The 21,516-nt window shown below is 50.4% G+C and overlaps 2 protein-coding genes across 3 annotated transcripts; both read right to left on the bottom strand.

Moving 5' to 3' along the window:
- Window positions 1–1,074: 1,074 nt before the first annotated feature.
- pi4kb (phosphatidylinositol 4-kinase, catalytic, beta) lies at window positions 1,075–9,587 on the bottom strand. 2 transcript variants are annotated; one of them, XM_063488528.1, is made up of 12 exons: window positions 9,464–9,587; window positions 7,517–8,141; window positions 6,388–6,753; window positions 3,913–4,140; window positions 3,582–3,809; window positions 3,069–3,178; window positions 2,841–2,945; window positions 2,630–2,753; window positions 2,265–2,530; window positions 2,058–2,190; window positions 1,813–1,933; window positions 1,075–1,740 (listed from the first exon to the last, which is right to left on the bottom strand). In XM_063488528.1, the coding sequence occupies exons 2-12, from the start codon at window positions 8,111–8,113 to the stop codon at window positions 1,559–1,561; spliced, it is 2,460 nt and encodes an 819-aa protein (XP_063344598.1). In that variant the 5' UTR covers window positions 8,114–8,141; window positions 9,464–9,587; the 3' UTR covers window positions 1,075–1,558. The 2 variants fall into 2 exon arrangements, with proteins under 2 accessions (XP_063344598.1, XP_063344597.1); XM_063488527.1 differs by having other exon boundaries at window positions 1,075–1,933.
- Window positions 9,588–10,253: 666 nt separating this feature from the next.
- selenbp1 (selenium binding protein 1) lies at window positions 10,254–20,361 on the bottom strand. The gene is made up of 12 exons (XM_063488529.1): window positions 20,304–20,361; window positions 19,314–19,367; window positions 18,606–18,718; window positions 18,255–18,440; window positions 15,836–15,956; window positions 15,533–15,715; window positions 13,197–13,378; window positions 12,890–12,968; window positions 12,698–12,819; window positions 12,520–12,612; window positions 12,202–12,320; window positions 10,254–12,076 (listed from the first exon to the last, which is right to left on the bottom strand). Exons 1-12 carry the CDS (start codon window positions 20,305–20,307, stop codon window positions 11,914–11,916), a joined length of 1,419 nt encoding a protein of 472 aa, XP_063344599.1. The 5' UTR covers window positions 20,308–20,361; the 3' UTR covers window positions 10,254–11,913.
- Window positions 20,362–21,516: the final 1,155 nt, after the last annotated feature.

Raw genomic sequence — 21,516 nt, 5'->3', positions numbered from 1 at the left:
CAGGTCGTTCACGTCTCAGTGCAGGAGTCTCCTTCTTCCTTCAATCAAAACGTCATCGCGGTGTAGGAAAAGAGGAGGTACAAACTGGTGACCTGTCCAGGTGTTAGCCCCGCCCCTCGCCCTGTGCTTTGTGACGTCGTTTTTAAATTAAATGAATGCCTATTTAACCTATTTTAATGTTTTTGAGGAGGCTGTTTTTATACCGTCTGATGGAGCCGCTTTCAGAGCGTCCCGAACGAGCTTCGTTAACGCTGAAGGATAAACGTCGACTCCATGAAGCTGATTTGATTTTAAATCGACGTGACAGGACGGCGCGAATCTGTGATAGATTGATCAGGTCTGCTGTGTTGGACCGGATGAAGGTTCCTGTCACAGAAAAGCTGCGATCGGGTAGCAGCAACGATCGCTGATCCGACTGCGGCCCACGGTTCCTCCTGCAGTGATTGAAAGTGATGATGCCCTAAATGTAATCAGATTACAGATGGAGACTACCGATCTGAGCTGATAATCAATCACTGAGTCAGTCAGCTGGTTCAGGTGCAGCAGGAGGGGAGGAGTCAGAGAACACCTGGTAGCCAGCAGGAGTTCAGAATCTGTTACAGCAGCAACTCAGACTCAGAGTTGAAGTGGATCAAAAAGCCAGAGTTTAAATCCTGAGAGTGTGTGTGTGCAGTTTTCACAGCCCTGAGCTCTGACTGAACACTGCTGCACTTCCTGTGTGAATGTGGAACGCTACCAGACACTTTCAGAGTGACTTTACACTCAGAGTCCAAGTGTTCTCTCTCTCACACACACAGATTGATCACTAATCAATAATCAAGGATTTCTGCAGTTGCTCTTCAGTCAGAATAATCAATCACTGATTGTTACGGACTCTTAAAGACCGAAACTGAAGTTTAAATCAAGTCAGACCTCAGACCCATCAGGTCGACTCTGAGCTCGGGAACCTGCTGGGGGTGGATGAAGTTGTGTAGATTCCCACAGGAACACCAGCTGAGGTCACCCATCAAACCTGTGGATTCTGTTGAATAAACGTTCTCCACCTTTGTGTACGAGTCAGAAAAATAAAACACCTTCAAAGAAAATCTGAAACTTTTATTTCTAAAATCCAGACAACTTCCTGCTTTGATCTGAAAATCTCTCTCTGTAGCAGCTGATGTAGGAGGAAATGTGACGGGATGATGTCAGCTCGCTCTGTGCAGAAATAAACTAAAGGAAACCATGTGATCAGATCAGAGGAGGCGGAGCTAAAGGTGAACAGCGACTGGTTTTAATTGGCTCAAAGAACTCCTTCACAGGTAAAACAGGAAACGGCGCCACTCTGCTCACAGTTCACAACTAAAAGTGGGCTGCTCTCTCATTGGCTCAGAGTCTGGGGAGCAACCAATCAGTCCACATATGGAAAAAAAAAAAAGGAAAACCAAAGAGGACGAAGAGGAGAAACATAACGAGACGAAGAGGAAGCTGAACTCCTGGAGAAGACGAGACAACAAAAAGAAACTGGAATAAAATTAAGGAGGGGGGCGGAGTCGTAAGAGCTCCTCAGTCTGTGCAGCGGTCACATGATGCCGTTGGTGAGGTACTGGAAGCCATCGTAAAGTTTGGTGGTGAGCGACCTCATGGAGCCGTCCACCAGCTGGTCGATGAGCAGCTGCAGCTGCTCCTCCGTCAGGCTCATGTGGAAGCGCTCCTTCAGGCCGCGCATGGTGCTCGAGCCGTGGAAGCAGGGCAGCTGGGAGCCTGGGGGCACAGAGGGGGGAGTTAGTGCTGCGGGGCAGGGAACTGCCACCAGGAGGAGCTGTGGCGACTCACCTTGCTGCATGATCTCCACGATCTGCAGCACGCGCTCCATGTGCTTCCTGGCTGCGATCAGCCCCTGGAGCATCAGCATCTTGTAGTAGTTAAACATGTCGCCGTCAGGCCCGCCCATCACCTGACAGACGAGACTCGGGGTTAAAAACAACCTGACATATCACACCGAGGGCTCAAACCTCCCACTGAAGCCTCCCTCAGCCCTCCTCCTCTGACAGGAAGCCCCACCCCCTGGCTGTACTCACGTCCACAAACTCCGCAGTTAGCTTGAAGGCGGACGTCTCGAAGCCGAGGTTTCTGGGCGAGCTGGACAGGATGAAGCCGAAGTCGATGTGGATGATGTGGCCTTCGGCATCCAGCAGGATGTTCCCGTTGTGCCTGTGAGAAGGGAGGAGAACATTTAGCGCGGCGCTCGGACGGCGTGCACAGGCGCAAAGATGTCACGGACTCACCTGTCTTTGACCTGCAGCAGGTAGCAGATGAGGCTGTAGCCGGCGCAGCTCTGCACGAAGTTCCTCTGCGCCGTGAGAAAGGCCTCGGTGGTGGGCGTGCCGTGCTCCTGCAGGAAGTAGTCGAGCAGCGACAGCTGACTCTGCTTCTTCACCTGGTGCAGCGACACGGCGTTCACCACGGGCTCGATCATGCCGCTGTCCGCCGACAGCACCAGGATCTTGTACGGCTTGATCCACAGCGGCACGCGCTCCTGCTCCCAGATCGACTACACGCGTCGTCCGTGGCGCCGTCACATGACACAGAGAGGAGATGATGAGAAGAAGAAGGGCGGAGGGACAGGTGTGAGGTCGTGCGATGTCGTTACCTGCAGCTGCCGCAGCACCTGGAAGGCGAGCAGCTCCTGCCGCAGGTCGTCTCCACACTTTACAATGACAGACAGGAGCCTCCAGGTGGGCAGGTGTCCGTACGGAGAGCCCTCCCTGATCCTCCTGTAGGAGACGCACGGGGAGTCATCGTCACCAACGCCATCACCAGAGCACACTGCACGTGCTCAGTAAACCTTAGGACACACCCACCTGACTTTCTCCTCCCACGGCTCCTTCAACGCCACCGCCGACGGGTCCTCGGGGTCCCGTTTGAAGGTGGTGGGGGCCTGGGCGAGCTGCTCTGAGAGACGCCGCCTAAAACACACACACACCATCATTCCTGCAGCTGTACTAACTCGCTGCGTCTCACCTGTGTCAGGTAAACTGAGGGAACATATTTCTGTATACTGTACGTGTGAGTACCGCGTGTACTCTGACCTGATGTCTCCGGCGGCGATGAACACGGGCTCTTTGCTCTCCAGGCTGGTGATGCTGTCCACCGAGAACTGGCTGATGTTGTCACAGCTGTTGGTGTGAGTCTCCGGGAGCTGCAGGGGGAGGAGCATGAGGAGTGGGGGGGGGGGGGGGGGGGGGGGGGGGGGACAGAAGGAGGAGGAGTGGTCAGTGTCTCCACGAGGAAACGGCTCTGCAGACTCTGAGCTGCTAACCTTTGAGTACTGGGATCAATACTGCGGCTGAAGAAGACGAGGGCGAGAGCTTCAGCACGCCGCCCTAGAAAGGTGACGGCCATCTTTATTACCGTTGTGTGTGGCTAACGTGTGAGCGCCGTTCGTGTTTTTCACTGATCATTAATGAAGCTGTGACATGGCAGCGTCTGAGGTCAAAGGTCAAATAACAGGTAATGGTGCCATCGCACAGATCTCACCTCCGTCTGCGTCACACCATGTTCTGGAACCACCTGACTACCGGGCTATGACATCACATGCTCACCTCCACCTGCAGCTCTCCGATGTCGTCCACGGACCACGCCTCGTCGTCGTTGTCGTAGTTCGGAACGACCGAGAAGCTGCCGGCTCGCTGTTCCGGCGTCATGCCGCAGTCTGGCAGGTTCTCCACGGAGCGCGTGCTCCTGATCCGGTTCTCTGGGATCCGAATGGGAACGCTGGACGTCTCAAAGTTCTCACACTCCAGAACCTCCACATAGATCAGGTACGGCGCCTGAGGGGAGGATATAGGTCACATGACTGATGAGGTCACGGGTAACAGGACGTTATCTGACAGGCGTTTCACCTGGGCTGCAGGTGGCGCTGTGAACTCTCACCTTGTCTTTAGAGTTGAGCACCACGGCCTGAGTGTGCGGCACTCGCACCACGTGGTGGTCGAAGGCGGAGGTCGGCAGCCATACGCGGGCCGGCAGCTTGTGGTTGAGCAGCGACAGCTCGGAGATCAAACGCTGCGTCTTCTGCTCTTTGGTGGGCAGCGTGGCGAGACGCTTCCCGATGCCCATCAGAGACTTGATGAACTCCCTCTGAGGGGCCAGGCGCACCGGCTGCAGGCGAGACACACACAGTCAGAGGGCGAGGGGGAGGGGCTTATGGCTCTGCCTGTCACAGCAGGCCAACTCAGAGCGAGAGAGAGAGAGGGAGGGAGAGAGAGAGAGGTGAAGGTTTGTTGTTTGTGTGTCAGGTTCAGATCAAGCGAGCGAGCTCAAACATGAAGGCAGAGGTCACAATCACCTGACCCCGCCTCAAGTGTTCAGTCTGCTCGCTGAAGTGAACAGTCTCAGATTTTTAGGGCACTTTTATTTTAACGGAGACACAAAATTGACCAACAAAATCCAGAAAAACACACAAAAGTTACAAACTGATCCTTATAACCCGCCCGCCTCCCACAGATCACAGTCGGTCACATGATCGCAGCCTGAAGGGGACACGAGACCATCGGTGGGACGAGCCTGTCAATGATCTGAAGGCAGCTGGGACTGAAATCTTCTAAACCCAAAGAGCATGACCCAGTAAAGACCGACCCCACCGTCAGGCACGGAGGGGGAAACACTCTGAGCCGATGGACGGGACCACACACGGGAAAACTTCGGACCAGAGCACGGCTGAAGAAAGGTCCCAAAACAAAGCAGGGGCTAAGAAAGAAGCACATCAGGGTCACGCGGTGTCCGAGCTGCCGACCTCCGCCCTGCAGGAACTCTGTAGAGGGAGCTGAAGCTCCGACAAACCTGAAGGATCTACAGAGTTTCTGCAGAGAGGAGCCCAGAATCCTCCGGAGACATGAGCCAGCTGACCAAGTAGAAGAAACACGCTGAAGCGAGGCGTTCTCCACCGAGGACGCACGTGTGCTTTTACCTTCTGTCTCTCCGTTAACATCAAAGTTTCACAAAAATCTCAGACTGTTCACATCTGTGAGCAAACCTCTTCTGTATCCGAGTATCAGTGTATCCGAGTACTGGCAGTGAGTGGAGACAAACCTGACACACAAACGGTGGAATCACGAGGACGATCAGATCCTGATTGGAGTACAGCCCGAGTCCGCAGACGTGACGCTCACGTGTTTCATTGCTTGAGCACACGTCTGTGGACTGAACCAGAACCAGAATAGGAGCCCACACACTTCATTTCCCACAATGCACCTGGAGCTCAGAACAGGAAGCAGCTGAACTTACGGGACGTGAATCGAACTCCAGACTGTCGGAGCTGGAGCTGGAGTCCTGAGGGTCAGAGGACGGGAGGTCAGAGTCAGACAGGCTGAGAGTCATGTACAGGTGTGCTCGCTCTAAGCTCACCTGTCCTGGAGGTTTAACCTTCAGCGGCCTGATGCGTTATAGTCCCGCCTTCAGAAATCAGCGCTGCCTGGGCCCGTGACGAGCCTTTATTACTTTACACGCGCAAGCTACAACCTGAGCTCAGCTGGTGTTAAACGCCTGTGGCCGCCTCACCGTTACAGTAAAAGTGGGCGGAGACAGGTGTCTAACAGACCACACCCTGAGTCACCCTGGTACGTCACCTCATCACTTAAACTGAATGTTCGCCACGTGCAGATTTACCACCAAAACATTTGAGGCCCTCGTTTGATTTTCAGGTGTTAACGAGCGTGCTCTCTCAGCTGATTTATTTCTGTCTGCAGGTTTCCTGAGCTCACGCTGTGAGGACACGCCGGAGGCTGCCACGTTTCCACGGAGTAGCCTCCCTCATCATCCTCGTCACTACAAAACACTGCGAGGCGTCTGTGGTTGTGATCTGTTCTTATATAAATAAAGCTGGATTGAACTGATCGGATGTTTGTTTGTTTGGATGATTCCAGATGTTTCACATCGATTGGCTCCAGGTCCTCGGCCACATGGAGCCCTGGTTTCTAATCTGCTCATTGATTGGCCAATGATGGTGTGCTTCCTGTTTGTTGAAACCTCCTAGGACCTGGGTCCACATCTGTGGACATTTTGGGTTGTCTAGACCACGATGCTACATTTTGCTCTCAGAGGGTAAAATATCCTCTTCATCAGGTAAAAAGGTCATTCTTTGTTTCTACACTGGTCGGGTCCCAAATAGCAAAGAGGGATTAAAAATGCCCACCATGAAAGAGTTCGGGTCTTAGGAGGTTAAAAGCTGAAATTTGTTTGAACGAATGAACTCTGACCTGCAGACACCTCCCACAGGGCACGATCACCTGACTCGTTTCACTTCAAAACCTGATCAAAAACACGGTAAAAGCGGGTCGATGGATAAAGAACCGCCAGCTGCGGCGAGTGATCGGCAGCCAGCGGTGTTCTGGGAAAACGGGCTGTTACCTCGTCCTGGCTGGTTTCCACCTTCGGATTGCTCGCCGTCCTCTTCAGGTTGCTGCTCAGGCTGATGCTGACCGTGGCGTCCGACTTGGAGCGCTGATGCGTCCTCTTTGTTGGCGATAGGCTGTGATCTCCTCCCAGGGGCCCGGGGCTGATGGTGGGGGGCGCTGCGGGACAAAACGGCGTCAGGGCGAGGGGGTCCCTGCGGACCCGCGGCCCGGCGGGCTTCAGTTCGTCAGACAGGATGAGCTTCCTCAGCTTGGTTCCCCGGGAGTGGCGCTGCGTGGAAATGTGCATGTCGGACGAGTAGGCGCCGAGCAACCAGGCGCACTGCAGGCTGAAGGAGATGCTCTGCCTGCAGCGATGCACCTGCAGGACACAGGAAGCAGTCAGCTGATCGACCTTTGACCCCTGCTCTGACTGCGTGTTCAGACAAAACGGCAAGTTTCACCTCGGAGTTCAGATTTAAAGATTTACTTTTCTGGTCTGTCTGCCTAGAGCGAATCACACGGCAGCACTCGGCGCCACCTCCATTTCTGACTACAGGTGATCAGCTGTAACGACTAGGTGGCGCTTTAACCATTTCCTGCCTTCATGGACATGGTCCCGCCTCCATCCACGGGTGAAATGCCATGTTTGGTCTGAACACGCTGCGTGGTTTCCTCCATGCAGGAATACAGAATCTATCGACAGCATTGATAACGTGAGTGATCAGTAATCTGAGGTACAGGTGCCGTTCAGGTTCTGATCCACAGTCAGAGCGTCACCTGGCCATCGGCGCAGAGGCTGATCGCCTCCACGCTGTGGGGCGCCTCAGTCATGTCACATAACCCTAACGTACAGTAATCTAAAGCACAGTAATCTAAGGTACAGTAATCTAAAGTACAGTAATCTAAAGTACAGTAATCTAAGGTACAGTAATCTAAAGTACAGCGCTCGGTCTGTCCTGCAGTTCCGACGCTCACTGCACTCAGAGCACTGGCAGCTCTGAGTTTAGGAGAAGATTTGGTTAACGCCACACCCCACCTGACGGTCACCTGACTCAGCAGGAGACGCTCAGAGAACCTTAGAAACCAAACGACACCGTTACCATCCACCAACAAACGGCCCCATAACGCCTGGCCACACCCACCACATAGGGTTTGATGGCGTCGCCGACGTCCTCGTCCATGTGGATGTACATGTTGAGCAGCTGCGGCAGGTAGAAGTCGACCTCCTCGTGCGGGAAGCTGAACAGGCGGTTACCGATGTAGGCCTGCACGCCAGGCTCCTTAGAGTTGTGCAGGTAGGAGATCGCCATGGAGACGTCGAACAGCTTGGACTCGAACAGGCGCAGCAGCCACGACTGTTTGGAGGGGTTGTGTCTCTGCCGCCGCCGCGCGCTCTTCACCGAGCCCGGCGCCGGGCCCTCTGGGTCGGATGGCGGCGCATCTGGTCCCGCCTCGCTCTGCGGTAAGGTGCTGTCGGAATCCACCTGACGCAGCTTCACCTTCTGCAGCACTTCCTGACACGCCCGCTGGGCTACCTCGGCATCAATCACCAGGCTGAGTTCAGCCACTCCCTCATTGATCACGCCCAGGGGAGGGGTAGTGGCCTGTGGGGGGCCGCAGGAAGAGGACGGCGTGGAGGGAAGAGACAGCGAGGGCGAGGAGGAGATGGAGATGGAGGGCGAGGGGCTGTTCTGATCCGAGTGGGCGGGGGAAAGATCCAGCTCAGTGTCCTCCATCATGGCTGCCAGTTAGCTCCACCCTCTGGCACTGAAAGAGAGAGAGGTCAAAGGTCAGGCTGTGTGTTGTCTGATCAGCTGATTGGTCAACGAGTCAGCGGCGAGGGGGTGTTGCGTGGCGAGCTAGGGACCGGTCACAGGAATGACAGCATGTTCACAACCATCAGACAACATCATCATCAACGGATCAATCTGCTGATCGATCATGCATTACGAAACAGGAAGTGCTAATCTGCAGATCTTTGTTTTTCAGCATCAGAGTAAAACAGAAATGATTGATTTCTGGTATTGATCAGAGAAATCCCAATCGGGATCAATCAATCACCGCTCTGCTGCTCACCAAAGACATAAACCTTCCTCTGAGCAGGAGGAACTATTTTCAGTCTACGTCTACACTCGCCGACCACAGGAAGCGTGCAGCTTGCTCACGTCACAGCTGAGGAGAGAGACTGTCTGAAACAGTTACAGGTGAGAGCGCACCTGAGCAGGTCTCTGGGCTTCAGCCATATCAAATAATCAGTTATTGATCAGAGAGACTGCCCTCTATAAAACAAGCTCCGTCACACAGCAGGTGTGGCGCTTCAATCTGGATTAAATCTGGGGTGGGTGTGGTTCGTGTTCCTGATCCCTGGGAGGTCATCATCAATAAATTCGGCCAGGGATTCACATGAGGGGCGGAGTCTGCATGTGACCAATCATTAACAGGTGAACAGGTAATTTTACAGAGAAGAAATAATACAAAAGCAGAGTGAGTCACCAGGACAGGTGTGTGTGTGTGTGTGTGTGTGTGGTAAGGTTGACAACCCCTGTCCGGTCAGTTTGATAACCACGCCCCTGTGACTGATGACGTCAGGAGCCTGATAGGGGCAACCTGAGTGAGTTGAACTGGTTTCAAGTCAGGTGAGACACCGGAGACACCTTCAAAACCACACGTTTATCTTTGTATCTCCACCTCAGACCACTTCAGCTGTACAGGCGTGACCTCCTAGGGGTCAGAGGTCATCGGGACCAGAAATCAGCTGTTAGCCTGGCATTAAATTAACAGGCCATTTGACGGCTGACCGTCAGCTGTCCCAGTGACCCTATTCTAGCTCTGAGGTCGCTGTTCCCCATATTTGCTTTGGTCCTCTAGTCAGCTGACCGTCACCGGGCCGTTAGTCAGCTGACCGAGCGGCTCTATTAGCTGCAGCCTATTAGCCTAGCTTAGCTTAGCATTAGCAGGCCAACTGTTGCTGCCTGCGCGCAGTCCCTTTTAAAGCTCCGTGCTAAGCTAACATTAGCAGCGGTGCGGGGACAGGTGAGCCCAGCCGGTGTGCTAACATGTCCAGGTGTTTCCAGGTAAGCTATTCTTACCTGGTGATGGCTCAGTGCGCGTGAAATTATGTTTTAAGTCCAGCTCGGGTCCATTGATTGCGTCCGGCCATCGTCTCAGCCGCTGCTGCTCTTCTTCCTCTGCGCTCCTCGGTTCTGTGGAGATCACCGTGTCTGAGCAGCGCCCCCTGTGGCGGTGAACGGTCATTGCAGCACCTCAAACCATCACAGAAATCCCCCCCCCCCGTAGGGTCATTTCAACACGTCACTGACGTCAAAGACTCCGCCTCCTCCGCCCTGTTAAAAAATTTAAATCATTATTCAGATAGCTTCAAATGTTTTCATGGAGATCACACAGCAGCACAAAGCTGTTTCATCTCCGCTCAGATGAAAAGGTGTGAGCCTCGATGTTTCACGGTCCCGTCTCTTCTTCCTGGCCTCAGCTCCTCAGGCTCACCTGAAGATTCTCAGGTGAACTCGTTTTGCTCTCAGCCTTAATCCACTGCAGTGAATTTAAACCCTTACACTGCTGTATCTCTGTGTGTGTGTGTGTGCAAACGAGTGCTTAAAGGATACAGTGGTGCTGTGGTCCAGTTGGCCCTACCAGCGCCCCCCACTGGCTACAGGGTGTATGGTCAATCTATTTCACCGAGTTCTGGCGTCTCACAGGTGATCTCAGTGTCAGCTCTCATATTTATCAGCAGTTTATCACAGAGAGGAGAAACTAAAAGTTTACAGCAGCTGCTGGTGCTCAGATGAGACAATCAATCGACAGACAGATCATCTGCAAACAGCAAAGCAAAGCTGAGACAGAAAAACAATCCGCAGCATCTTTGTGATAAAGTTTTAATTTGAGCCGTCGTGTGTACATTAAAGAACATTTTACAAACTTCATTGTTTCAACAAGAAAAGCCTTTGATCTGATTTTTGTTTAGTGAGTTGAATTTTCTCTCAGACAGGAGAACAGGTGAGTTTAACCTGGTAGTGGAGCCTCTAGTGGCTGAAAGGAGCATTACAAAAACAAGCTGCTGTGATCCGGCTCCTCTTTAACACGCGATAATAATAATAATAATAATAATAATAATGTGTACTTTATTGATCCCCATGGGGAAATTCCTCTCTGCATTTAACCCATTCACACTGTGAAGCAGTGGGCAGCCACTGGGCGCCCGGGGAGCAGTGTGTAGGGACGGTACCTTGCTCAGGGGTACCTCAGAGCTATCCCTGCCCCACTGCTGGTGTTTGTGTGCATACCTCGACTGACACAGACTCGCGGTTCTGCTTCCTGTCTGATCGATCAATTGATTGAATCACTGATCTGATTCATGATGTAATTCAATTCAATTTTATTTATATAGCGCCAAATCACAACAAAGGTCACCTCAAGGCGCTTTATATTGTACAGTAGATAGCACAATATTAAATACAGAGAAAAACCCAACAATCATATCATATGACCCCCTATGAGCAAGCACTTTGGCGACAGTGGGAAGGAAAAACTCCCTTTTAACAGGAAGAAACCTCCGGCAGAACCAGGCTCAGGGAGGGGCGGGGCCAACTGCTGTGATTGGTTGGGGTGAAAGAAGGAAAACAGGATAAAGACATGCTGTGGAAGATAGACAGAGGTTAATAACAGATATGATTCGATGCAGAGAGGTCTATTAACACATAGTGAGTGAGAAGGTGACTGGAAAGGAAAAACTCGATGCATCATGGGAATCCCCGGCAGCCTACGTCTATTGCAGCATAACTAAGGGAGGATTCAGGGTCACCTGGTCCAGCCCTAACTATATGCTTTAACAAAAAGGAAAGTTTGAAGCCTAATCTTAAAAGTAGAGATAGTGTCTGTCTCCTGAATCCAAACTGGAAGCTGGTTCCACAGAAGAGGGGCCTGAAAACTGAAGGCTCTAGGAATAGGAATAGAAGCGAGCGGGGAAAAGTGGATGTTGTGAAGATGAAGTCTGTGAAAACTCCGGGAGTTCCCCTGAGCCGGAACGATTTAAAGGAGCATTCTGCATTTTCAATCCTGCTGGCTTGCAACAGCGTGAGCAGAGCGCTGTACCTGCAGGCAGGACCTGAGGGTGGCGCTTCACCTGAATTTGGAAGTTCAAAGTTGACCCGAAACATACATGGCAGTGTGGAATAAAGCGTAATGGCCCTTTAACCTGTTCTTCAGCTGTTCTGAGAGGCTGGATGGAGACTCAGTGAGGAAGCTTTGGAATAATGAACAAAACATGGACACATCTGCTGACGGTCAATTCCTCCTCGTGGATTCTGGTACAGAAACACAGATTATCACTGATTCTGTTATTGATTATCTTTATGTGTGTGCTGATCTCTGCTGCACTTTTTATGGTTTTTTTCCTGCGGCTGATGTGATGGACAACAAAGTTATTCTAATGCGTGACGGTGAAGCTACATGGAAATCAGACTCCTGCCTGAGCTGATCTCAAATGTGTTTGGACTCTCTGAGGCTCAGGATGATCACGGCTTCACAGCCAGATGTCGGAGGTGCAGTCTCCCCCGGGGTACCGCAGCTCGTGGGCCAGAACCGGACCGTCGGGCTCTTTACCAAAATCCACCAGGAAGTCCTCATTCAGGGTCAGACCGCCGTCCACAGTGTCCACATCGATCTGCATCATCACTGATCCCTCCCTGAGCACAGACACAGTAACAAGCATGTGCACACACGAGCACCACAGCAGCATCCTGTGAGTCATAGATGATGAAATGGGTCCAGGTGGACTGAGGTGGAACCCCTGCAGGGTCAAGGATCGCACCTGATCATGTCGGGGTAAAACTGTTTGTCCCAGCCGCTGTACAGAGACGTGGTCACGTAGAGGCGCCGCCCGTCCAGACTGAGCTGCAGCATCTGAGGACTTCCGGTGATACGCTTCCCCTGAGATGGACACAGGTGAGACAGAGAACAGCATGAGAAACATTTAAATCCATTTATGTCTCTGCAGGTACAGTCTACACCTGTACCCCCTCCTGGGGTTATCGTGTAACCATGGTTACTCTTATCAGGGGCTAAGAAGACACTGGTTCTTCTACAGAGAGACAGGTGTGCTGCTTCCTGCCTCTCTGCTTCCTGATACCTTTATGACGCAGGGGCGGGGCTGCTGCTGGTTCTCTGGGTCCTCCAGGACTCTGACAGGTCCGTCCCTGACAATACTTCCTCCCAAGAACACCTGGAAGAGACAGACAGGTGAGCGGTCTTGCGCTAACGATCCACATGTTTAGTGACATCACCCGACAGGTGTGATAAAACCACACCTGGCCGACGAGCCGTGGGTTTCTGCGGTCTGTGATGTCATATTGTCTGATGTCACCATGCAGCCAGTTACTGAAGTAGAGATAACGGTCATCCAGTGAGATCAGGATGTCTGTGATGAGACCTGCGCAGACAGACAGGTGAGGGGTCAGACAGGTGAAAGACTCCAATCAAAGGGAAATGACTGCACTCACCTGGCATCTCGGGCAACATCCATCCCTCCACCTTCTTACTAGGAATGCTGATGACCTTCTCTGCGGCCCAGTCCCCCTCCTGAGACACAGAAAGCACGTTAGCATCAGCATGCTAACACGCTAGCATGCTAACATCATCTGTCTGAGGTGGGTGGTTCCAGCAGCTGGTGCCGGAGCACAGGTCAGTCGCACCTGTCTAACCTTCAAACCTGCTGAATGTTCACCACAATTTGCTTTTCCAACTCGTCTTCCTCGCTTATCGCCTGCAGAGATCAGCTGATCATCTTTAACAGAACCACACACTCACGGCCGTTTTATAGAATCTGAAGACGGTTGAATTCAGAGCACAGCCCACGTAGCCCTCAGCGGCACTCGGCTCATGGAGGAACCGGACCTCCAGGGGAATGGCGCCCTCTTCTCCTAGATCAAGCCTCTGCAGCTTCTTGTGGGTGGTCCAGTCCCAGATATTCAGGGCGCTGCCATAGAGCCCTGCAACACAACAAGAACCCAAAGCGTCTCAGCTGATGGATACTCATATTGATAAGGATTACTGGGACCAGAGCCGGGTCCAGAACAGACGGACACGAAAGAAGCAAAGAGGGACACTGGGAGGAGGTTCAGACTCTTCCTCTGACTAGGGTTGCCAACCGTCCCTTAAAAAACGGAATCGTCCCGTATTTAGAAACAAAAGTACACGTCCCGTATTGAGCTAATAAGGGACGCACTTTGTCCCGTAATACAGTGGGAATCAAAAGTAGTCTATAAATGTTAATGGAATTAACGCTTTGTTTGAAAACATAATTCCCAGCCGCTCTCCTGCTTTGTGACCAATGAGCTGACAGCACACTTATGACAATTCGAGTATGACAATTCAGATTACCGCTTATCTAACTGGTCGTGGAAAGGTCGCTTACGGAGAAAATACCGGAAGACAACAGATGACCACAACAAGAAGCATGGCCAACAGGGAAACAAACGCCGACGCTGCGGTGCAAGTCTCGGACAACAGTACACCTAAAGCTGGGCAGACACTGTGCGATTTTCAAACTGCACGATTGACTCGCAGGGGTTATAAGTTCATAGGTCACGATGCAGGGTCTCACACTATACCGCCCGATGCTCTGATGCGACCTGAGTGCTCACACTGTGCGTCCATAACAGAAAATCTGTCGCTCGCTCTCCCTCTGTGTCTTTCACTCACACAGACACGCACACCACCACCATCAACTTTGCTAAATTGCTAATGAAAAACATTGATCAGGCAGCTGTGATTGAGCAGCAATGTAGATCCAACTATTTTCACGGTTGTTATGGTCGTGATAATTTTGTGAGGCCACATCGAAAAGGCTCAGATGAGCTTTCCAAAGTTCTACAAGTTGTGCCTCCATCACTTGTGTCCAGATCACACGCTGCACAGCCGTGCTGCTCCGTCTTTTTCACCGACGTTTACGTGTTTGCGTGTGAGCAGTGTGCGCGGCTGCGGTGACACCCTCACGAGCGATTGATGATCGGGAGCTGGTCGTGAGGTGTTAATCGCTTCTCGTTACCCCACGTATACTACACGATGCACGATGAAGGCCAAAATCGGGCCGATCACCAAATCGGTCGCACAACTCAAAAATCGGCTCAAAATGTGCCAAAAATCGCACAGTGTGAGCCCAGCATTAGACCAGCAATGTTTGTTCCCCTCAGAGAAAGAAAAAAAGGCTGCAAAGGTACAGGGAGGAACGGGAAAAGGAAAACACCTGGCTGGAAAAGTGCACGATAACACCTATAAAGCGCACTGCACTGTGTGCCGGCGCACTTTTTCCATAGGCATGCTTCTAATGGTGGGCACATGAAGAACATGAGGGGCGTGAAAGCTCGGGGAACCCTTAACCAATTTTTTGTCCACCAGGCCACGGCAGAAGCAGATATGGTATGTAAACACTGGTTTGTTTGTTTAAACCCTCTGGTTAAGGTTAATATGGGCATGTGCAGTGAATATCAGCGCTATGTGGCCAGAAGTGTGATAATATAATTTATTTTGTGTAGTAAACAACTGCAAGGATAGATGATTACAACAAATAGATGACTAATACATAAAAGTAATACATAGATGAATAATGATGATGAGTTATGATGCGTAATCATGGCAACAAGCGGGTTTACAAACGGCAGCAGCTGATTAGCATTAGAAAAGCTGAAATAATACCTCAACTGAAGCCAATTGTACTAAATGCACTAAATGTGCACCGTTACAAGAATGTTTTTCGTTCTATTGTTTTCTATTAATTTATATAATTTTAAGTTAAGCAGGACATCACTTTTAAAGAAAGATTTACTTATATTCTCAAAAGTTAAGCATGACAGGCTTCTGTTTAAGAAAGAGACCTGTTTTATTGTGTTAATGTTGTCATTTTGAGCTAAAAATAAATGGCTAAATGATCATTTGTTTCCCATATGGTCATATCACAAAGAATATGCATCTACTTAAATCAAATTCAAGTCAAATGGTTAAAAAAAATAATTTCACACAAAAAAAAAAAGAGCTACAAAATTCACCACACTGGGAAGGGTGAAGACAACTGGGTTGCCCGGCCCTGGCCACGAGGTGTCCCTTATTTATTTTTCAGGGAGTTGGCAACCCTACCTCTGACTCACCTTCTTGGACATGAGCTGGATTAAAACCGTTAACCAGAGCTTTGGGCGCTCCCCACTCGGTGCTGATCATCACATTGTGCCGAGGCTGGTACCAAAAGTCGTAGCCGAACGGCGCCGCCTCGCCTTGGTGCTCCCAGTTACCGATCACCTCGAACGTCTCACCATCCAGAAGAACAAAACCACCTGAGTGAAGATGAGCAGTTAAACTCAAAGACCGGCCTGACCCATGGGCTCCTGGAGTCCCATTAGCCTCTCAGCAAACAAAAGGGGAGGTGGCGTGCAGGGTTTACAATACGGTCGAACCTTTGCCGTTACCGGACGGGTCTCCCATGCAGCTGATCATAATCTGACCGCTGCCCAGGCAGTGGCTGGTGTGAGGGTTCGCCAGGCTGCACTTCCAATACAGCTCGATGGGCTCCACCATCTGAAATGTATTTAATATTCATTACACACACACACGCACGGACACACGCACACACACGGACACACGCACACACACACACACACGGACACACATGCACACACACACATACGCACGCGCACACACACGGACACACACACGGACACGCACGCACGGACACACGCACACGCACGCACGGACACTGAGAGGAGTAGAAATATTTTCCTGCTATTATTTGCTGCTATTTTTATAATCATCATTACCATTTTATGTTAATAGTGATGTTGTATTTAGATGCATTCAGATGTTCAAATATATTGGTATTATATTAGTCTTTATTACAGGTCCAGAAAAAACCACTTTAAACTGTTGAGTTGAATCTACAACCCGAAGTGCTTTTGAATTTATAATTTTAATGTTTATGCAGACTGCAGGGTGAAAGAGTAACTCTGTGCTAAAAGAAGACAGGAAGTTATATGTTTTTGAAGTTACATGCTTCTGCAGAAGCGAAACTGAAACCAGAGTCTAAGTGCAAGTTAAGAGCAGGTTATTTTTTATGCATTTATCGCTGATTAAGCTTTAAGTAGTTGTATTAGATTGGAACATTTGTTTTATACATTTTACATATAAGTCAAGATCGGCACACACATAGTTTCAGTTGTGCTGGCCTTCTGTCTAGTGGAAAGGTTAAGGTCTAGCTGGGGAGCTGAGAGGTGAAACAAAGTGCAAGCAGAGGCTGACACATACACACACACACATCGTAGATAGACTCAGTTATATAGGTAAAAGTTAATCTTATGTTTTGCTTGCAACTGCAAAAATTGTGCGTGCATATGTGACTGTTTGATGAAGAAGCAGGTGCAGGATGTTCTAGAGACAAGCGACAGCGAAGGCGAGCGTCCGGGGACAACAGGAAGGCACCTGGATGGAGACGAGACGATGTTCTTTTTAAACTATGTTAAAAGTCATTGTGGTTTTGAGTTGACGTATGCTTTGTTTGGTTTCTGCCTGGCAACAGAAGGGGGGCTGTACTATTTCCCCCTATAAAGCCTTTGACTTCTTGTTGTCAGAGAGTTCAACACTGAATCTGTACAGTGTTGGCTCCACGCTGCGTGTATTCATTAAAATGCCGTCTAATTGCACCCGGCCGGATCAGTGGTCATTATTTTGGTCTACCTCCTCAATTCCTGAACCCAACAACACACACACACACACATGCACACACACACACACACACACACACGCACACACACACACGGACACACATGCACACACACGGACACACACACACACGCACACACACACACACACGAGCCTAAAAATGAATAAATAAATGAAAGTGGTGGGAGGGGTAACCAGACTCTTGGTCTTTATCTTGACTTCTGAATCGCTCCCAGACCCGATCGGAGAGTCTCGGCCCAGAACAGTCACCCCAGACCCGGGGGAGGGTTAATTAACTTTATTTATATTTAATTTGTATATTTAAGTATTCATTTAAGCGTGGTCTATAACACCGCCCGGCCAAAAGCGCCTTTTCTCGTGGTTTTGTGTTAGAAACATTCAGCATTTAAAGACGTGTGAATGTGTTTAAATGTTGAATGTTTTTAAGAGCAGCTGTGCTTCATCGTCCAGCCTGAACTTTGGATGAACTCCTCCTCCTCCTCACTCTCTGACAGCAGACCCAAAGGAGTCATCTGTCCGAATTTAAGGAGAGCAGCTGCTCTTCCTGAAGCTACCACGTGCAGACTTCTCTGTGTGATCGCAGGTTTCTGTCACGAGCAGCTGAACGCCTGTGGAGGGCGCCGCTGCTGTTTGTGGGCGTCTCAGGCTGCGAGTAGTGTGGGCCCCACCCTCTCTGAAAGACCGGACGGGCCTCCTGACCTTACATTCCAGTCTTTAGTGCTGCCCGTTACGCAGCTTCACTTTAAGCGGTTTTCTCACGTCCCACCGCACTGACCCTCCACGGTCGACACGAGGCGAGGCCGACTGCCATCTTTAACCCCCAGCTCCCATCACAAGGTCTGAGTGAGGAAAGAGAGGAATATCCCAACACATCCAAGTTCAGGCCTGACAGACCCGCAGCAGCCTTCACTTTAACCCTCTGCTTCCTCCTAATTGCTGACCTTTGACCTGCTCTCAGGTCAGAGGTCAGCGCGTGGATGTAAACGTGCCCTCGGTCATGGTGCTGTGTGACCACGCGGCCGTCTCGGTGGGGGTCGGCATTTGTAAAAGTCGACTAGTGTTAGGAACGTGTCCATAATCAGTACCAGTGCGTGTGTGTCTGTGTGCAGTCAGCACCCCCCGGTGCCGTGGCGTGTGTACCTTGTGGATTTTGGGCGCTCTGGGATTCGTCCCCACGTCAACCACGTAAATTCGGGACGAGATGAGTGACGGCAGGATCAGGAAGTTTCTCTTCTTGGAGGCGTCGTCAAAGCAGCTGCTGCAGGCGTTCCAGCCGGAGTGATGCAGCTCATCACGAAGGTTCGGCATTGGCAGCCGGTGGATCACCTGTGAGGGCATGGGTCAAAGGTCACAATGCAGTACAGCACATTGGTTAGCCTGTTCTTAACGTTCATCTGTGACTGAGGAAGAGGAGGCAACCGACTCTGATGTTAGATATGATACTAAAGGAGGAGGAGGAAGTCCTTGGCCTCCAGCGGGGCTCAGTTCTACCTGGCAGTAGGTGGGGGATTTGGGGTCCACGTCCACAGTGGCCAGGTAGTCAGGTTTCAGGATGCCGGTGTTGCGGTAGATGCAGGGCAGGTAGATGATCTCCTCCCGAGGACCTTGAAACAGAAACAGGTGTGAGCTGTGAAGAGGACCTGCTCAAACCCCAACTTCTCCTAAACATGCAGGGACCGCAACCGCGCCACAATGCAGCGTCTAACCCGGATCTCAGCCAAACATCTGGATCTCCAGCCTGCAGGAAAGGTCCACAGCTGGGCTAAACCAGCGCAGAGCCGTCAGCAGACCTCCACCCAACCAGGCGCCAGGGCTCTGGTTCTGGATGGCTCAGAGTGATCTGCTGAGTGACCTCTGACCCCTGATATCCTGCTCAAGTTTAACAGGTCAGAGTGAATCGGGCTGCTGCGATTGGTCAGAATTCACCTGCGATGTCTTCAAAAATGCTACCTGTTACTTTTTCAGAAAGCTCATCACCGAGTGTCAGGGTGGGCGTGTCATTGTTGGCCCTTTAGGCCCGCCCACAATACAGCGTCAGCCCCGACTAGGTCTCACTTCAAAACAGAAACACATTAAAGTTTCAAAAGAAACAGAAAAAAGAAGCCTGTGACCTCAGCACAGGTCATGTGACACAAGCAGCAGGTTCCCCTGCTTTGTTTTACCTGCTGGCTAAAAGTCACACACAGCTGATGGGCTCACCCTTCATGGCGTCCAACGGGCTGCGGTATCCCGGTCCACATCCTGAGCAGCTTGCTGAAAAACACCAAAGGTCAAAGGTCGTTAAATCCTGTCGTGTGTGTTTCCAGGCAGCTGCACATGAAGAGGATCTCTCTGCTGACACAACATCGAGACCTTCAGTCTGCCCCATGAGCAGGGACCGACACCTCTGACCTGTCTGGGGTCAAAGGTTGTGTGGATCATTTTATTGCACTCACTGCTCATCTGTTTATGACTCTCAGCGTTTATCTGCGATGGTTACCGCGGGCGACGCGCTGCGTTCCTGCTGTTAATGTTTGACCCTCATGTTAGCGCGCTTTACGTGTTGCGTAAATAACGTTTGGCTCGTTCGTATGAAAGTGTGGTCTCCATAAAGTTGGATATTTTGTATTGTGTTGTCCTGACAACAGAGGCCCAGGTGTCACTTTAACTGTACGGAAACCAACCAGGACAAAAAGGAGGACCCACAAAAGACAAAGCAGCATTATCAACTACACACAGACACACACACAAGCACACAGACACAAACACACACACGCACACAAACAAAAACACACACAGACACAAATACACACATGCAGACACACACAGACACACCTGCGTGCGGTTTAAAGGAGCAGCTGCTGTTTTCTTGCTGGTAATCAATATTTAAAAATCAGGAGACTCTCTGAAGAAAGTGTGCTGCTGGATAATTAGTGTGTGTCTGACACAGCTGAGGAAACACACACACTTCCTGTGGACTTCCTCTTTGAGCTGCAGTGAAATCGAGTCTGGAGCGTTTAGGCGACCCGCTGACCTCGCGTTCGTGTCCTTCGTGTGCGTCCCTCCTCTGCAGTTAACATCAAGTCTGGCTGCTCGTTTATCAGCTGTTTGCATCAGCAGGTGCAGCCAAGCTGAGCCTGAGAAACACACACCTAACCCTAACCTGCTCCTTGGGGGGGGGGACTAGGAGAAGGAGAAAAGTGGACTCACCCATGTCTGAGCTCCAGTCTGATGTGATCCAGCAGCAGGTCTGGACTCCCTCAGACCAGACCCGCTGTAAAAACATAGGGAGGCGGAGTCTCCCTGCTTGAATGCCACAAAAGAGCCAGTCAGAGTGCAGCAGTGGGGGCCTCTAACACACATTAACCCTGAACAGCCCAGAAACACTCTGAGCTTCCAGCTGTTTCCCAGGCAACCACAGCGCCGTCCGAGCTGCATGCATCGCTGCATGCATCGCTGCAGCACTGTGCAAAAAGCCATCATTCTTATTGTTATTAGAATTATAATAAGACTTTCAGCTTCAATTCAAGGCTCTAAAGTTTTCTACGAGACGCTTGTGACAGATTTTTATAAACAGTCGCACATTACAGTTCTACATAAAGAAGGAAAAGACCCCATAAATTGTACAAGTTTCGACCAATAAGTCTCCTGTGTGTGGACTACAACATTTTAACTTCCATACTAGCCACTAGAATCCAAAATTATATAAAGAAATGAGTGAAACGTGATCAGACGGATCCATTAGCGGCCATCAAGGTACTAATAACATAAGGAAGGCTCTAAATCTACAATCAATAGCAGAAAGAGATAAAATGCCATCAATGTTCTTTAGTTTGGATGCGGAAAAGGCATCCGATCGAGTGGACTGGATATTCCTTGAACAAACATTGATGACGATGGGATTTGGAGAAACCTTTGTTGGATCAACATGCTATATAAAGAGCCTAGGTCAAAGGTCAGGGTTAACGGATGTTGTTCTGATCTATTCAAGATAGAAAAGGGTGTGAGACAGGGGGACTCACTGTCACCCATCCTCTTTGCGATTAGTATAGAGCCATTGGCTGAGGCCATACGTTGTGATACGCAAATCCAAGGAATGGAGGATGAAGGAGGAATAACTCATAAGACAGCTCTTTTTGCTGATGATTTTTTACTTTTTATTAAAAACCCACTTCTTTCTATTCCAGCACTTATGGAGTGCCTACACAGGTATGGGTCAGTCTCAAGATATAAGATTAATGAAAATAAATCAGAGGCAATGATGATATCTGGAGAATGGCCTATGCAATTAAATGAAAGGGTTTCCTTTCGCTGGCCTAGACAGGGATTCAGATACCTGGGAATTACACTTACAGCAAAACCTAAGCAATTATATGAAACTAATTATAACAAACTCCTTGGACAAATGAAGAAAGATATATCA

Source organism: Pelmatolapia mariae, linkage group LG10_11 (assembly GCF_036321145.2).
Source record: "Pelmatolapia mariae isolate MD_Pm_ZW linkage group LG10_11, Pm_UMD_F_2, whole genome shotgun sequence".
Classification (NCBI taxonomy): domain Eukaryota; kingdom Metazoa; phylum Chordata; class Actinopteri; order Cichliformes; family Cichlidae; genus Pelmatolapia; species Pelmatolapia mariae.
This window is presented reverse-complemented; position numbering and strand designations above follow the sequence as displayed.

Coding starts and splice junctions, on each gene's coding strand:
- pi4kb (XM_063488527.1), bottom strand. CDS start 8,113: ATGATGGAGGACACTGAGCTGGATCTTTCCCCCGCCCACTCGGATCAG. Junction 3,179..3,581: donor TCGGAGAGCTGCAGGTGGAG/GTGAGCATGTGA, acceptor CTCCCCCTGCAG/CTCCCGGAGACTCACACCAA. Junction 2,946..3,068: donor ATCGCCGCCGGAGACATCAG/GTCAGAGTACAC, acceptor TGTGTGTTTTAG/GCGGCGTCTCTCAGAGCAGC.
- selenbp1 (XM_063488529.1), bottom strand. Junction 12,613..12,697: donor ACCCACGGCTCGTCGGCCAG/GTGTGGTTTTAT, acceptor TGTCTCTTCCAG/GTGTTCTTGGGAGGAAGTAT. Junction 12,321..12,519: donor CCCGCCCCTGCGTCATAAAG/GTATCAGGAAGC, acceptor TGTCCATCTCAG/GGGAAGCGTATCACCGGAAG.